Consider the following 18,555-nt stretch of genomic DNA (forward strand, 5'->3'; position numbering starts at 1 on the left):
TATTTTGACCTCACCTGATAATGCGTAAATGTTCGTTTTTTTTTTCTATTTTTTTTTTCTAAATTGGCATAAAGTTTTATTTACTTGCTGCTTATACCATGTGTTGATACACAGCAACACATGAAAATAAATTATGCCCAGGAATTGTTTTGAGACGCCACATTAATTTTCAATGGATCATAAATCAGTAACAATGTTTAGCCCTTTTTAAGAAAATAATTTTCAATCTACCACTTGGAAGAATTCAATATACTTTTGCTGCTTAGTAAACTTAAACATTAAAATAAATCAGTAGAAAATGAATGGATATAAAAGCAATCAATTGTGCAATACACAATAGAATGAAAGATATTTTTGGGGGAGAAAAGAGCGATGAATTTAGCCCGTATCTTTATCAGATTTCAACCTCAAACAATAGGGATAATGGATAAGCTTCAAAGAAAATATAAGCTATTGTTCATCAAAATAGGATAGGTTATAAAAATTATCAAGTGGAAAATCGCTTTAATAATATATGGATTAATTTACAAGTTGATATTGTATTTACTCCTTATCTTTCAACCCCAAGCAATATTTGTAATTGGAAACCACCAAAGGAAACATTTACAATATCTGTCTTGTCGAATGGCTCGCTTTCACTTATTTTATTGACAAAAATGTAAGTTAAAGAAACAAGCTTTTAATATTCACCACAAATACGTGATTTTATTTCACTTACCTTCACAGTTTGCTGTACTTCAACCATGTGTGGCTTAGACCTTACAACCATATCAATGTGACGAGACTTTTCCTCAGCGCCAGCAACCAAAGACTCAAATGCCTGCCATTTACTTTCAAATTCCTGAAATAATAAAAATAAATAAACTGTAGAGTTCTTGTGTGAGAAATGGAGAAAACAACCATTTTTTGTTACACCATATCTAAGTGAAATTATGCGCTCTTTATTTTTAACAATTATACAGTATGTGAATTTCTCACTTTGAATCATACTGAAAGCTATTTTCGAAAATGAACGAAAGCTATGATGTATTTGTAACTCTAATTATCAGTACATTTAAACCAAATTATAAATTCGACGTAACAATAATAATAATAAAAATAAAATCAAAGGTAATAATCACTTTTGATAAATATGAAATTAAAAAAGAAATTCATGTTCAGTAAATACAGTTATAGAGAAACATTTCATACAGTACAACAAAATTATGAACAGATATATAGAAAACTTTAAGGAAACTCCTGCTGCAATTCTTATATCACTACAAATTTTACCTTTCTATTCTCTTCTACATTACACAAGGAACGTCGTAGAGTGATACTTACTTCCCAGTGTTCTGCTAGCTTCGAAAGAGTATCTTTTCTGGACTCCAACTCATTAACTAAGCCTTGCCAGTCTCTATTGATATTTCCAACTTGTTGTTCAATTCGTTGGCGATTCGTGAAATCAGCCTGCCTTTCGATTTCTCTGGCTCTCTCGTTTAATAAATCAATTTCACTTTGTTGGTTCTGTAACGATAAAGTAAAATATAAAAATAAATTTTCAAATAGTTGTTAGCCATTAAAAATGGTACACCTAAGTTTATTTAATACTTTAATATCATTATTATAAGTTGAGGAACTGACGTAAAATATTCACCGACCTTTGAGCACCGATTTCAGAAATGAAAAGTATCGAAGAACGGACTGGGTAGTTCACACAGGCAAAGTAATCCTGCAATCCGGATTCGAATCCAGGGTCAGATAATGTTTTTCATTCTTCGAATTTTCACTTAATTTTCTTACAAACAATTTATGAACAGTTGATTCTCAATAATGTAGCTCTGGTGAAAGTCACGCTAATGGATGTTGCTAGCGCAGAGGCGATTTTCCGATGTAAACTATTGTGACGATTTAATTCCACCTAAAAACGGCATTATATCAATTTAATCATTTCAAAATAGGACGAAGGCCGTAACCTATTTAGATTTGACCATTAATATTTATTGTAATTTTTTTTTTTTACAGTAATATACTGCAACAATTAAATTACAATTTAAACTGTATTGTTACGCGCTTTGCTGATTATTATTAGGACAAGGAGTGTAATCATATTTAGGTTTGAGCAATAATATTTGTGTAATGGCATGTTGGTTGATGGCAAAACTCAAAATGAATAAATAAATTAAATTCGTTAAATGCAAACAATTAAGGCACGATTTTAACCTAGTGTAAAGCGGGTCGAAGGCTCATCTTTCGAAATGAAATCTTTCAGTTCAACGTCCCACGATTATGCTCCTTAGGCTAAGGGAGACGATGATTGAAGTAAATAAATGATAATGGAAAAATTAGTGGATTGAGAAATCGGGAGAAACCGGGAGTACCCCGAGAAAACCCACGCACAAGATGTTGTCCACCACAAATTTACTTGGAGGGGATCGAACCACGGACCCCGCACAGAGGTAAGCGCTCTATCAGTGAGCCTCCACTCCTCCCCCCGAAGGCTCATGTCCAACAATTAGTCTGAATTATTTTTACTCTCATCAGGGATTGAACACACAAGTGACAAGAAATTATCACGACTACGTCCTATAGATTAAGAGAGACAGAGATTGTAAAACTCGGTGAATGATATTGAATGAGTTGGTGGAATGTGAAAGTAGGAGCAAAGGAAAATACGGACTCGATACTTGCTCATCACTAGCTTAGACGATCTGTACTCTGGCTTCACACCAGACCACATTTCACATCAACAGGTGAATGTTCTACCACTGAGTGACTATATTCCGAAACAGACAAACTGAACTCCCCTTTCCCCCCGCCAAAAAAGAAAGATCGCCATCCTAAAAGACGATTGAGAAAATAATATTCTAAAAATGATAATACGCTAAAAGTTTTAGAAACAAAGATTTTTTTTCTTTCTTCTATCTTTTCTCTAGTTAGTTATGTGGACAAGATCTTTTCGGAAATGACAGATTGAAGTTTGCTATAGTCACGATCAAAAATGCATACATACAAAATTGGAACAAGTGAATGAATTTGAATACAATCGGAGTGTACAAAGAATAAATCCAGTTATACTTTTTAAAAAAAAAGGTCAATTCGTTCAAATAAACATTTAACCAAATTTGATCTTTTATATCCAATTCTTTTTTCCTATATTATACTTATTTGAATATTTTCTCTACATTCCTTCTCTATCTTGAACTCTTACTGAAACCTTCCCGTTAGTTCTATCTTCCCCCCAATGAATTCCCTCTAGTTTCAGCCCAGCAACACTTACCATGTGACTACATTCTAACATGACACCAACATGGGTGCTTCACAGCTATCTTTCCGTTCTTTGGTTTGACTTTTCTTTCCCCCTACCTCTTCTTCTCCCTATCTAATCAAGCATTTAACAAAAATGCTTATACTGTACTTTTACGTGTGTATGATTATGTTTTCACTTCTCTAGTAAGTAATTCGTTCTCCATTCCTACTTCTGGATTTGTTTGTTCCAACTGTTTACGAATATTCTACTACTTTCTTCTTAATTTAAAAATGCATACCTAACAAATATATAAGCTTTTAAAAGCTTAGTTTCAATTAATTTAGCCGATAGTGTAAATTATATTGAGATGTACGTGAACTACAGAAAGTAAATTAACAACCAATGGGGAACAAAAGAGAAATACTAAAATGATGACAAAGAACACGATACCTGAATATCATTTAGGGCGTGTCCAACTTTCTGAATATTAAAGTGAAGTCCAGCAAGAGTAGAAACGGGTTCATCAGTAAATCTTGTACGTGCCAGAACAGTATGTACTTTGTCCAACAGTTGAAGGTAATCTTTCCATATTTCTGTATCCTGCTCTAGCTGTGCTCTACGACTGCGGGCTGTATTCATTGTGTTCTTCAGCAGTTGTGTTAGCTGCTGCTGTTCTCGACTTAATTCCTCTTGCTCAGCAGATGACAAAGATGGCCATATCTTGTCCCCAGCCTGTTGGATCTTTTGTAGAAGTTCCCGTATAGAAGGTTCGCTGCTGAAGAAAATCTGGAAATAAAGAAAACAACAATCTTAGTTGCTGCTTCTCGTTCAACAAAAGGATTAGAGATAGCACAAAAATCAACGAAATTATTTACTCAAAGAGAATGAGAGATTCTCGGAGATTATGTGGCCCTATCATAAATCGAGAATATTTTCATCTAACAATATGAAGGCTTATTTGGATATGGGCTTAAGTAGCATTTTCTTCAAAATACATTTTCTTGCATAAATGACTATGTTTGGATATGAACTCATGTCTATACAAAGCTCATCAAAGAAAGCGATACAATAACATCTATGATATACGTACAATCCAACTATGAGAACGAAGATTAGAAGCAAACTACAAGTGAAAAAAACTTCTGTAAAATTTAAAATTTACTACGTGAACCATTCTCCAAATCAACGTTCCAATTGGTTAGAACAGTAAGTCTTTAGAAAAGTGTCATAATAATTTGAGTATATAAACTCAAACTTTAAAAAAATAAAATAAAACAAATGGAAGTAGTTTCAAAAAGAAAAGTATTTGCTTTTACCAGTAACATTATCTTGGTTTAATTTGAAATATACCAAGATAATGTTATGTCAATTTGAATAGATTATCGTCAATATTGAATACATTATTTTATTTACTTCTTTCAATTTTGATATAAGCTTCGTTTTTGCAAAATATTAACATTTTTTATGCAAAGTGAGTGGTTACAGATATTTTTGGATATAATGTTTTAATAACATTTAACAGAAAAGAAGACCAAAAGTGAGTACTTTTTGACTCTATTGAGTAGAAGTTTGTTCATTCTGTTGCAGGATGGAGTAAATTTCCGTACGAAACTGACTCAGCATTAACATATCTAACATTATGATTGGGTTCTCAATTCATATCACATCGATTCTATTTGCCAGATATGGATCGATTAAGCTTCAACCAATTTTCGAAAGTTGAAAAATTCATATTTATGTTGTTAACATCCGAATAACAGACGTGGAGTTTTTTAAAATTTTATTTTAATATTTTGTTTTTTAAATAAAGAGGACGTGGTAACTATAATCATTCAAGACTACGCCATTAAAAGCTATATTTTTCTCACGTTTGTTAACTTAAAACTTCCAAAATGTTCCAAAATGATAATATATGAAATTAGAGTCGGATAATAACACCAAAAATATATTATACATAAACACATGAATCCTTTTAACAAAGACAATGATTTTACCTTATGTTCTTCCAAATCACTGATTATGTTTTCAAAGTCCACACCATCTTTTGCTCCTTTTAATTTCTTTTCAGCTTCCTCAATCCATTTATATAGCTTATCCTTTAGAGCTTGATAATCCAAGCGATATGTCTTGTTATTCTCCAAGTATTTTCCTCTTTCTTCTAACTCTTGAGGCAAAGTACTCAAAAGAAGGTTAGCAACACTGAGCTGTTCCACCAAAGAACTTGGCATGCCTTCTTCATGTCTTACAGATTCTTGCACTGTTCGTACTCTGTTAAGATGTGTGTTGACGTTTGCTGCCAATTCCTATAAAAGAAGAACAAATGAGTTTTTTTACAGAATTAAAAATGTTTTCTCTTGTGGATTAAACACACTAAATTACTTGCTAAGTTGAATAAAATCTTTTCTAGAAAGTTGTTTTTAATTTGTGGGGAAAATAAGCATTCACACACAACTACAACATTAAATTTAAAAAAAGCAAACAAAAAAAAATTGAAATTAATTTTATATCTATAAGTAGTTTGAAGATACTCTAAAATCAGGACTGTATAAACAATATAAACAGAAACAATGTATAACTTGAACAAAAACAGGAAAAAAGTTTCAAGTAAATTACACGATTTTTTTTTATTATTTTTTTATTCTGTACTAAGGAAGTTACTACTAATCACATTTCATATGAAATATTATTTTAGTTCACTTTAAATTGAAAATAACTGGATCAATAAAAATCATTTAATGAAGTTATAACGCTTCTTATATGCAAAAAATGAGGGAAATTTATCAGAACAATTGCTCGAGGTTTTACCCGAGTACCCCTACTGGGTTTGAACATGATACCATGCGCATTATTAAAACAAATATGAGAAAAAGAAATTTCGTATATATGAAACAAATCAATGATTCTATCTAGGTAATAAAATCATTGAGCCTTTCAAACTGCGCTATATAATATTTTCACCACAAATTACTTAAAAGTGTTACATCTGAAATCTTTCATTATAATTTGATATATCAATTACTGAATACCCAGTGTTCGCTGTAAGTAACAGTATTAAAAACTAAACAAATACATAAAAACGCTACAAATAGTCATGTTGATCTTCCAAACTCAATATTTGTCGTGTAAATATAAATATAAAATTGAATTATAGTTGCATGCTTCAGCTATTCTCAGTAAGCATCTCTAGGTTTGACATTATTTTCGGGTGTTTTTCTTCAGAAAAGTTTAAGTATTTGTATACAACAAACTTCAAACCATAACAAGAAAACATTTCTTAAAGTAGTTTAGATCTGATTGTTAGCAGTTGTTTGCCTTTTTCTTTACCTTATGTTTTTCTAATTCCTTCTCTACACTAGAAGCACTGCGATCAAGTAAAGGTCGAGATCTAATTTCTGCCTCATGCTGATGTAACCAATCAAGTGCAGCTTCCAATTCTGCAGCTAATTTGCGATGCTCTGCCGCTGTCATTTCATGCTCTTCTCGCTTCTTCTCTACAGCACGTCGAAGAGCTTGCAGCTGTTGTTTCAAAGATTGAAGCTGCTCAGTGATTGTATTTCGATCAGCTGCGGAACCTTCAGCTGCTATCTGCTGCCCTTTATCAGTTGCTGAAGCTAACATTGCTTCACATTCCTGTATCTTCAGAATTACCTGAAAACAGTGCGAGAAAAATATGAAGAAATGCTAGATCAATACATAGTTGTATGTCAAATGTTTGATTCATTACAATCAATTACAAATTTAAATGATAATTTACCAATTACGAAAGTTTATTTTAACGATCTGCTGTTTTTCATGTTCTTATCTGTAACCATACCTTAATATCATAAAGCAATTTCTAGGTTTTTAAAATGTTTACTGGTATTATTATTATTTACTAATGGATACTATAAGGCGCATCTTAAATTAGTAAAATAATAAATTTTATATTCATTTTAAAACAGCAAGAGATATTGGACTAGACACAAAGAAGATATCAGTAAAATCACGTTATTAAAATTTCAGTTCATTTCACACAAAACAGAAAAATAATTCACAATATAAACCAATGAGTTAAACAACAAAAGATGGGGCAAGTATTCGACACTGTTATCTAATTCCTATTCCATCAACCTTCAAAAACTACACATATACAATAATATAGATAAATAGATATAACTATATAAATATAAAACATTAGCATTAGTTACTATTATAAAACTATAAAATAATATTCTTAATTAAATTGATTTAGAGAAGAACTTGAACAAGTAGTAGTATCACATGTACACCACCTGAAGGAGTTCGGTTTGTATAGCGTGATATATTCTCAATTAATATTAAAACCGGAAGTTGTAGTAGATTTCTACTACTTTGGTTTTAGTAGAGAGATGCAAGTGAACATGGAATATATTATTGATACGCTTAACTAATTGCAGAAAACAGCTTCTCGTCATCTATTATCGTTTTTTTTTTTTTTCTTTTCTATAGCGATCACCGTTAAAACCAGAAAGAATTGATTTCTGCCACTTTTGGTTTCAGTAGAGTTAAGAGAGACGGTAATTATTCTTAGAAATGTTAAACTTTTTTTTTAAAACGCTTCTCGTTATCTCTTGTCTTTTTTACACTATGTAGATTGAATATTAAAACAAGAATTTGTAGTTAATTTATATCAATTCCGGTTTTAGCATAGAGTTAAGGATGGAGACAACATGTATTCATGGGATAATTAATCGATTGCAGGAAACCGCTTTTCGCTATCTATTACCGTTTTTGCTCTATAGTGTACAATGTATCAATTTGAAATAGTTGATTTCTACCACTTCCGGTAGATGGATTGCCTCCATCAACGAACTTCATTGCTAACTTTTGGCCCTCTATGTCCTGGAAAAAAATTGATAGTAAGTTCCATCAAGTAGTTCTTGAGATTTTTTTAACTCCCGGACGGACGGACACACGGACAGAGTAAATATATAAAAGAATTTTGATACAACAAACTCCTTAAAACATATACATAACTTACATCATCATACTTCTTAATCTTCTCTTGTACAGTATGTCCTGACTTCTCAATATCCTTCACTATTTCTGTATACTTAGTAATGAATGTCATTATCTCAGTAATAAGGGCAATAAATTGCTCTCTCAACAGAAGCAACTGACGTAGTCTGGCAATCTGGTTTTCGATTTGTTGGATCATATCATCTTGTTGTTGAAGAATTGCTTGAAGTTCTCCCATATTTCCTACTTGAAGATCGCCCAATTTGCCTTTGTACGCTTTTAGATCTCCCAATAATTTCTGAAATTATAAATTACAGTATTGAATATGCAAAACAAACATGTCCCACAGAACAGCTTTAAAGTAATATAAATAATAATGTTTGAAGAAAGTTTTTATATACATGCAAATAATGTATGTTATTGGAAGGATGTTGTTCTCAAATTAACATTTATATAATTGTATTAAATAAAAGTAATCGATCGATAAAAGTATTGAAACAGAACTATTAGAAAATATGAGTTAATAGAAAAACTTTCATCTGTTGAGAACAGCTAATAAGAAATATGTCATACAATTCAATATTACTATTGTAACACTATAAGAACAGAGAAAAATATTGTGCTAATTATTGATTAATAAAAACATAAACTTTAGTAATAGAATCTGCACTAATTTCTAATACATTGAAAACTCAAAAATAAAAATAAAATTCATTACTAAGTTATATTATAAATTCTGAAATAAAGTCTCACTCTAAGATATCTAACTGTTGCAGTTTGTTACAAACGTGAAAATTAAAAGGTTCTGCCACAATGGCGAGCAGAACTGAAGATTAATAACAGTGAGCACTTGATTAAAAATTTACATATTAAGGGCGCTCATCAGGGGGGCAAGGTGAGGCGCTCACGCCCTCTAGAGAAAATTGTGCTTCAGAAGATCGAAAACCCAATAGATATTTTAGAATAGTTAACGCAAAATTTGAACTACATTTAAAATGTCGCTTATACTTGCCCCCGCCCCCTGGAAACCACAACATGGGCGCCCTTGATATTAAGTAATGTGATTTTTCATATATAGTGGAATCTTTCGTTATAGGACAAGTACAGGACTTATTAGCGTTTGAGCAAGGTTTAAAATTATAGTCTACATGGAAGAAAGAAGAAATAGGATATGTAACCCACCCAGCAATTTGCTTAGAAACTTCTAGGTTAGTGTCCAGAGAAAGGTGTCAAGGATTAAAGATGCCGAACTTATAGATATAACATTATAAACAATATGCGCAAAAAAGATAAAGTAAACTTTATTTTACATACAGTATAATACAAAGTTTTCTAAAGAAATTTAACAGTTCACTTGCTTTAATTTAATCCCTAAACTATACAGTAGTTTTCCCCTTTATCTTATACTTTAATCAATTTACAAGTAAAAGTGTTTATCATATTTAAATAAAAATACATTGTTAAAATGATGTATTGTTGCATATGTCATAGAAACGCTAAGCTTGTTCTTTAAATATTTATCCTAAACAATGGGAAAGTAGAACTGAAGCTTCGTGTACTTGTTATATAAGTGAAAAAAATTGCTCTGAAGATACGTAAAAGTTAAAAGAAAAATAATCTATTTTTATTTTCATAAGAAAAGAATGTTTGAAAGGTGTATATGTGCGTAAACAACAGACAGTGACATGTGAGCCAATGCTTTATGACTCTCTTGACTATTCGTTTCCTCTCTCTATTCTCTATACTCCTACAACGAGTTATACGTGGCTTGAAAGCTAAAGGATTACTATTTACTGTCTTCTATAATCACGTAAGTACCTTTTATACTGATGTTTAGATAACTTTGTTTTATAAAAAATAGAATATATAATATAATGATTGGGTGATTGTTCAGATTATGCCTAAATCATATCAAAACTATTAATTAACCGATAAGGATTCTCAGGGCACACATGAAGTTTAGTGGTTGTTATTTTAATCTAAGTACATTGTTACTATTTGTTGTCCACTGAATTTAAATGTTTATGAAAAGATTGAGATCAAATTTGCTTCGCAATAAATTATAAACACACATGACTGAAATAATGTTTAAAAAAAAATCTGAATTCTTTAAAGCAAATCACATAAATAAATATCACTTACAAGTCGGAATTAATTTATCAAAATTTTTATAACTTTTGGTTTGAAAATTATTAGAAAACAAGTAATGTCAAAGGTATAATGACGTTGCTCGATTAAACCAAAAACTTCGGCTACGGCCCTGATTTACAATATGACATGTGTTACATTTGCTTCATATTTATGAAGGAAAGGGACGGGACGAGTGACTTTTTCGGTTGATGCATATTTTGACATGCCACCTGCAAAAGTTTTGTATTGATATTTTGTACATTTCCGGTCATAATTTTCACAATATGAGGCGATCTCATGTGAATAATGTATTACAGTTATTTGCAAATAATGCTACAAAATGAAGTTATGGTGCTCATCAGTTAAATGCACTGCCGTGGCGCAATGTAAGATAAGATGGAGGACAGAAAGAAAAAAGTAGAAAAGGAATGGAACTATGAAGTCAGATTATAAGTACTACTAAGCAATCATAAACACGATTAGGTCACGAAAACAGCCAACCTATTTGCAACATAATAACAGAACCAATCTAATAATTTTACTACACTTACTTCGTACGAGGCTAACATTCCTTGCACGTCTTCAATCTTACTACCAACAGGTTTGTTGAGCTCTTTAATCTCTTTCTGGATTTCTGTCATGAAATTCACAGTCTCTTCAATTCTAGCAGCTGCTTCCTTGAACTGCTTCATAGTTTCCTTCAAACCTTCCAGGCGGTCACGAATCATTCCTGATATACGATTATGCTTATCTTTTATAGCGCTTAACTCTTCAGAAAGAGTCAGTTTGTCAGCTTCACTAACAGTGGGAAGAATGGATTTTCCTTGTTGCATTACTTTCTCAATTTGTGATACGAGTGAACCAGCTTCTTGGTGCAATTTGTCGTACTAAAAAAGAAAGAAAGTATTTTTACAATTGTTACTCAATTTAGTAAAATAACATCCATATCATAATAAATCCAATGTAACCTTTTCAACATAAATTTCCATTATTCACTATTTATTAGTTCTCTATTAATTTGAGTCTGTTATACGAATATGAAAAAGTTAACCTACTGACAATAGTATAAATATAGTGTAAAAAGTAAATAAAGCACCACCAAACTTAGGAGGGGATTTCTTACACCTAATTTGTGATTCCTTGCACCAAATGAATGGGGAAAAAAAAAAAGAGCTATAACAACCGTAAGTTTCACAAATCAGTTTTCGAATCACCCTAATTGGATCAAGCCCGGCTCAAGCAGTTCGAGGAATTATAGACGAACTCGCATAATTTCTAAATATGCATGTTTGTGAAGCACACAATACCTACGCAATTCATTTTAGAAGATAATGGCAGACAACAAAAAGATTTCTGGCAGTTGTTCAGCTTACTTTTCAAACGTCCGTTCTGTAAGTACGGCACGGTACACAAATATGGATATAATGAACAAACTCCATGGCTCTGGATAAGTAGAGTAACAAATAAAACACAGTTCTGACCAGAGCAGAATGAAATATATTAAAAATTATACTTACAATTTACTTACACATTGTAAGTATAGTTTTTAATATTTCATTCTGCTCTGGTCAGAAATATGGATATCTAGATAGAATGAGTAGTAGTTCCCGAATTATTTCTCAGACCACTTAAGGTAGATACAATAGTTTTCAAGCTAAAGCAATTTTCTGATTTTTCCAACTTCCGACAGCTTATGATTTTTAAAGAGTATTCAAAAGAGATTTCCTTCTTTATTAGATGTTTATTTCTTTTGATACAAGAAATCATCTTCCCAACTTTGGTAATGTTTATATGTAGTCTGTTTATCTCACTGGTAGTCAATTTATCTCACTGGTAAAATGTATTTTGCATGACTACACACTACAAAAGAATTTTATTAGTTACCATATGAAGATTATATACACATATTATCTTTAAAAAAATCTAATACTAAGTTAGATGTATCTTTTATCAATTGAAATATAGTTGAAATGTATGTTTCATTCAAAAGGATTAGTGAAACTTAAAAAAAAAAAAAAAAAAAAAAAAAAAAAAAAAAAAAAAACAGTAAAATTAAAATATTAAGCAATGCCATCTATCTATCCTGTACAACGGAACCTGTAGTCATTTGTATAGATTTCTTGTATATAAAACTTCCACGAATCCATCGGAACATTCAAGATTTCACAGTTTAATGAACATTTTTTTTCAATTCTATACGCCGAAAACCTTCTGGGACAATAATCACGTTGATATGAAAGGATTGAATAAAAATAAATTCAAAATGATGATTCTTGAAATAAACCTTGGGTTGGTTTTGATTCTTACAACGAAATTACACATTGCATGAATTAAGACTCTGAGTACGCATGCATTTTCTTGAACTTCATTCCACTATGTCGCTTCACGCTTGTAAACTAGATATGCTATCAAATTTAAATATAAAATCAAATATTTTTTTCTCCATTTAGAATTCTTCTCAATATTCGTACCTACAAAATCTATAACCTTTGTATTTAAATCTATTTTATTCAATGGACTCAACTACATATACTCTCACTCTTTAGTAATATCAGGTATAATGTCAATACTATCCAAAATTTCGTGAACAGCATTTAAATAAATACATGAAAAAATTGCCAATATTAAAAAACACAGAACTCAAAACAGCAGAACCATGACATTGTATTAACAATATTCCAATTATCGAACTTCGTAAATGAGACCTTTCAGAAAAGACTATAGTGACAAGCATAAACACTAATAGAATATCATTTCAGGAATATATATACCATAGTCAATACGTTAAAATATTTCTCGCACTTGAAACAGTTAACTTACCTTCGAAAGCTGTTCATCCAATAAGCTCATGTTAGGAGCTCTAATCTCAGCGGACATGGCCACCTCGGCTTGATTGAGCCAATGATGACAACGTTCGACTTCTGCCTCAAATTCTCGTCTTCCTTGGAGTAAGTCATTCAGTGATGCAACTTTACCCTGGACTTGGTTCATCAAAGAATCATACTTGTTCATAACATCTGAAAACATAAGTAACAATTCGTATCACTCACAGTAATACACATAACTCTCGTGAATAGTTGAAAAATATTAGCCTGATTTTTTTTTTTTTTTTTTTTTTTTTCAAATTAACTAATTCTCGATATTTAAAAAGGATCAATGTTCTACGTACTCAAATAAAACCAAATATACAAAAATTGCCTTAAAACGAAAATAAAATCACAAAATAAAGAAAGAAAGAAAAACATACTATAAAACAGTTAATATTAATGATATTTTAAATACGTTCTTTAAGAGTATAATATATTTAAGATATTTCTATATATAATCCAAATTGAGCGGCTCGAAAGAACATACTGGTATGTAACATTTTCTAACTTTCGAGTTAACTGAAATGATTGTTCCCATGCAATTCAATGCAATGATATATATATATATATACCAAACAAGATTCCCCTGCCATCTGTAGAAGAAGGTGTCAGGGAATAATGATGCCGAAATTATAGACATAACATTACAAATAATATCCACAAGAAAGGCAAACTTTATATTTTATATACAGTAAAATACAAATTAAACTATCTACATACTGCTCTACGCTTCGATTCCAATCCACTCAACCTCTAGCTCAATTTCACGCGTAGTGGCGTTTACCATTATGTTCCTCCGAGCAGCTCAATTATAAATAAATACTGATGTAATGCCTTTCTAAAATTAATTGCTAGCATACCTGAACTTACACATATTATACACTTGTAGATTAGTGATTCCCAACCGAGGATACAAATATTAGAAATATATTTTGATGTGGATTAATCGTTTTGCTAAAATGAAATGAAATCTTTCAATGCAACGTCCCATGATTATGCCCTTTAGGCTAAGGGAGACAGATGGTTAAGGCAAGTGAATGATGATGGAAGAATTGGCGGAATGAGAATGTGGGAGAAAACGGGAGTACTCCAAGAAAACTCACGGATATGATGTTGTCCACTATAAACTTATTTAGTCGGGGATCAAACCAGGACCCCATGCACCAGAGGTAAGCGCTTTATCACTGAGCCACCGTGCCCCCTTTAACTGTTTTGTATTTTGATCTAAAGAAAAATACTACGTGCCAACCAGCTGCGCTCCTCGAGGTTTAGTCAAATACTTCAAGGGTTAACATTAAGATCTGCATTAGTAAGTATAATTCAAGGGTTATCCAATTTAAATAAAAAATGTTGGGAAACACTGTTGTAGATAATTTTAACTTGATTAAACTTATTTCACCTTGTAGAATGGCTTGAAGTCTCTTCTTATCCACGTCGCTGCAGTCCTTCAATAAGCTATTTCCTTGTCGTTGTGCGTCACTGAAACTTTCCTCACCAAATTCTTTTACTTCCGTTTCAAAGCTCTGAAGAAAGAAAGAAAAAAAGGAATTATTCTTACACTGAAGTTGAAAATTTCGAAACATTACTCTTTGAATTAACTCCTTTTTACTATCCTGATGCATTTATTCTCTCGTAAATATTAATATTTAGAATATTTCAGAAGTCAGGATTTCAAATTACTTCCATAACTGATACTTTATAGATGTTTGTTCCTGAAAGGCCCTTACAGTGCTCTCACCCTTAATTCTAACCACAAATATATCAACTTTGGCTCAACTATTAAATAATGAGACTAGTGCGGTAATATGTCAAGAAAGCTTTTGCTACACTTTATATAAACATTGCATATTATATTCAAAACATTTAAACAGAAAAGTGTTCAAAAATACAAAAATAGAAATAATTATTACAGTACGAAACCAAAATATACCAAAAATTAAATTTGAAAAGTTATGGAGGCAGAAAAGTCAATCAGGGCCAAGTAACCCATCATCTATGATATTAACATTAAAATATACTTCAGATTCAGGATTATAACGTAGTAGAAAATGTTCATTTATTAAAAAAAAAAAAAAAAAAAAAAAAAGAAAAGAAAAGAAATGAAATCTTTGAGTTTTACGTCCCACGATTATGCCGGTTAGGCTAAAGGAGACGGTGGTGATGACTAATGAATGAAATGGTGGAATGAAGAAAGTAGGAGGAAACGGGAGAACCCCGAGAAAACGCACGCACATGGTGTTTGTCCACCACAAAGTTCACTTGGCGGGGGCTGGGATCGAACCCGGGACCCCAAGCAACAGAGGTGAACGCTCTACCACTGAGCCACCGCGGCCCCACGTTCATTTATCAATGATAACTCTGTCAATTCTGAAGGATTAGGAAGGTATTAAAAAACATAAGTAAGATAAACGTTGTGTCCTTAGTTCATATTATCCCATATGTAGAAAAACTATACGATGAAAATGTAAAAAAAACACTATCATAAGCAAACTAATTTTTCTTGGAGAAAAAATAACTTAACATCAGCACTAGTATAGCCTGGTAACGTGGATTGTAAAAATCTTGTTATGTGTTAAATCCCGTTCATGTTTATAAAGGCACATTGAAGATCTAAGCTTAATGGACACTCTGGTAATTATCCAAGATAAATAAGAGATTTCATTAAATACTTTCTTGTCTAATTCAAAACAAATTTTTAGTTCTCTTGATTTTGCCTATTTTCCGATAATATGAGATAAACAAAAAATTTTACATTAATAAAAATCTTAAAAGTAAATAACAAAAACACACTGAACGAATATTAAACTTAAATCAGGTAACAAAAGAGTACAGCGGAAAGTGACAAGAACATGTTATCCTCTCTTTTTCACTCCTCTCTGCAAACAAAATCAAAAATTAATAAGTTGACGCTTGAATAAGTTAGCATTTTTCTGTTATTAATAATAATGACATATGAATTACCTTATAATGAGCAACTTCTTTCTCAATCGTGGCAGCTTTCAATGGTAACCATCCACCAGGCTTCACCTCGCCACTTTTAACTTTAAGCCAGTTGTTCACCTTCTCCAACTCTTCTTCAAATTTCTTCCTCACTTCAACAGCACCTCCTAACTTAATGATTTCATCCTTTAACCGAGCTACTAATGCACTGTGTTCCACTGCTAATGCTTTCAGAGCGCCCTCAAGCAGCTGTTGTTCGTTGGTCTCAAGTTCAGTTTGCATGTTACTTACACGCTTCTCTAGGGTTTCCAGCAGAACTTGCTTTCCTTCGACTTCTTTGAGCAGAGCCTGCGAACAGAACGAAGATATAATGATGAGACAAAATCTCTTTAGAGTAAATATATTACCAAATATTTGCTACTTTAACTCAAATTGCAACACGCTGCAAATTCAGCGAGTAATAATAATAATAATAATAATAATAATAATAATAATAATAATAATAATAATAATAATAATAATAATAATAATAATAATAATAATAATAATAATAATAAAACAGAAAGTATTCTTCATTACTTCTAGTATTCGAATAATTACGACTGAAAATACATTGTATAGTAAGAAATGCGATATGATACGAAAGCAAATTCTTGAAAATACGACTTCTGTATAATGAATTGAAAAAGTTTTTGCGACTTTACAAAAAATTGGCATCCAACCCTACGTAAGTATCATTTGAAAAAAAAAAAAAAATCACAATAAATTTCAAGCTTGTCCTTTCGTAATATTACAGGTTTCAGAATCACATAACTAAGTATTACTTTTTTCAATTATATCCTCATGAAAACAGTTGTTTTAATTAAGACTCTTCTGCGTGGAATTAATGGGATTTACGGGTTGCCGAGTATATAATTTATTACTATTGTAAAGTGGCGTGGATTGTAATCTACGACTTGTGTAACAGCAAAGTCATGAAGAACAGCACGATTTATATTAAAGTCATATCCAAATCGTTACTTAGGTTGCGTCCGAGAAGCTCGGTTCCCAGCTAGATTTGAATGTGTGAAAAAGTGCACAGAAAGAAAGCACACTAGCCATGAGCTTCTGGATTACTTCTATTAACCATGTAGTTATACTACGTGTATATTAATAACAAATAAAGATAACTTTCTTTATGATCGAAAGATGGCAAAATGGCTAAACTTATCGACATGAATTTTTGAACATAGAACATACTTCGACTGGAATTCTTTTATCATGTTACATTCATTAAAGTGCGCATAATAAGTGGATAGAAGGACTTCAAAATTTCATGCCACAACATTGAAGTAATTAATTATTACTTTTAAATATTATCGTTTTTCGTTGTTTACGTCACAAAATATTTTCCATTGTTTTTAACGTAGATTTACATCACAAAGCGCACAATATCAGTGAGGAAATCAACAAATTTAGGAAGAAAAACCAGGCATACCATGTCCAACGACAGACATAGAAGAGGAAATCAAACAAAAGCGGTTAGACAACAACGGAAATGAGCAAACATATTTAATTTTTGGTAGAGCTGGATTCTCACCATTCCGTTTCGATTGAAATACGCGTCCTAAGGGAAGGGGGAGGGATACAGTAGAAGACTGCTATAATACGGTTGCTAGGGACATGTTTTATCCCCGCGTTATAACCTTATCAGGCTATATCAAAATGTTTCTGTAGATCGATGCGCAGATGGAGGGAACATTCGCACACTAATAAATTACAATTATACAGTAATATAAAATAGTCTAACAGCAAAATTATATTACACACTGTTTCTTGCAGAATTTTCACTCTTTTAACTCAATTTTCAAAAGAAAAAAAAATATTTGAAAAATTACGGTATATTTTATTGGAGACATGTTTTCCCCGCGCTACAAAATCTAAAGCCGCTGTATTTCTGTTTGTAATTTTCAAAAGCGAAACTTTTATTTGAAAAATTACGGTATTTTTTATTGAAGGACATATTTTCCCCGCGCTACAAAATCTAAAGCCGCTGTATTTCTGTTTGGTGATATATTTTGACTCAGCTTCTAAATTTTCGGTAAAATTGATTTAAAATCTCAAAAAATTGTTACTTAGCCTTTTCCACAAGACATTCAATAGATTTAAATTATCGCGTTTAAATATCATCGCTATCCCCCTTTTTTTAAATTTAATTTTATTTTACTTAATGGCAGAAGTTGTACAAATTTTGAAACAATTTTCACAGGTTAACGGTTAAATACATAACACTTCACCATTTACATAGTAAGGTTAGGGCTTCCCAAGTAAATGAGGGCTAGTGCGCGCGCTTTCTATTGATGTGATCGCAGGTACGATACCTAAGATAGGGTACATATAAAGTTCAGTTTGTTTGCTGCATAATATATCTTT

General features: G+C 31.6%; 1 protein-coding gene across 2 annotated transcripts in view; it reads right to left on the reverse strand.

Moving 5' to 3' along the window:
- LOC145690299 (muscle-specific protein 300 kDa-like) overlaps positions 1-18,555 on the reverse strand; it is a 633,032-nt gene that overhangs the window by 287,673 nt on the left and 326,804 nt on the right. For both annotated transcript variants that reach the window (XM_081765072.1, XM_081765073.1), the window contains 10 exons: positions 16,165-16,491; positions 14,603-14,726; positions 13,157-13,353; positions 10,888-11,223; positions 8,229-8,504; positions 6,554-6,877; positions 5,224-5,532; positions 3,680-4,015; positions 1,324-1,506; positions 719-841 (listed from right to left, as the gene is read on the reverse strand). In XM_081765072.1, the coding sequence (XP_081621198.1) occupies positions 719-841; positions 1,324-1,506; positions 3,680-4,015; positions 5,224-5,532; positions 6,554-6,877; positions 8,229-8,504; positions 10,888-11,223; positions 13,157-13,353; positions 14,603-14,726; positions 16,165-16,491 (2,535 nt within the window). The remainder of the gene's footprint in view (positions 1-718; positions 842-1,323; positions 1,507-3,679; positions 4,016-5,223; positions 5,533-6,553; positions 6,878-8,228; positions 8,505-10,887; positions 11,224-13,156; positions 13,354-14,602; positions 14,727-16,164; positions 16,492-18,555) is intronic.

Source organism: Thermobia domestica, chromosome 7, assembly GCF_964235325.1.
Source record: "Thermobia domestica chromosome 7, izTheDome1.hap1.1, whole genome shotgun sequence".
Lineage (NCBI taxonomy): Eukaryota > Metazoa > Arthropoda > Insecta > Zygentoma > Lepismatidae > Thermobia > Thermobia domestica.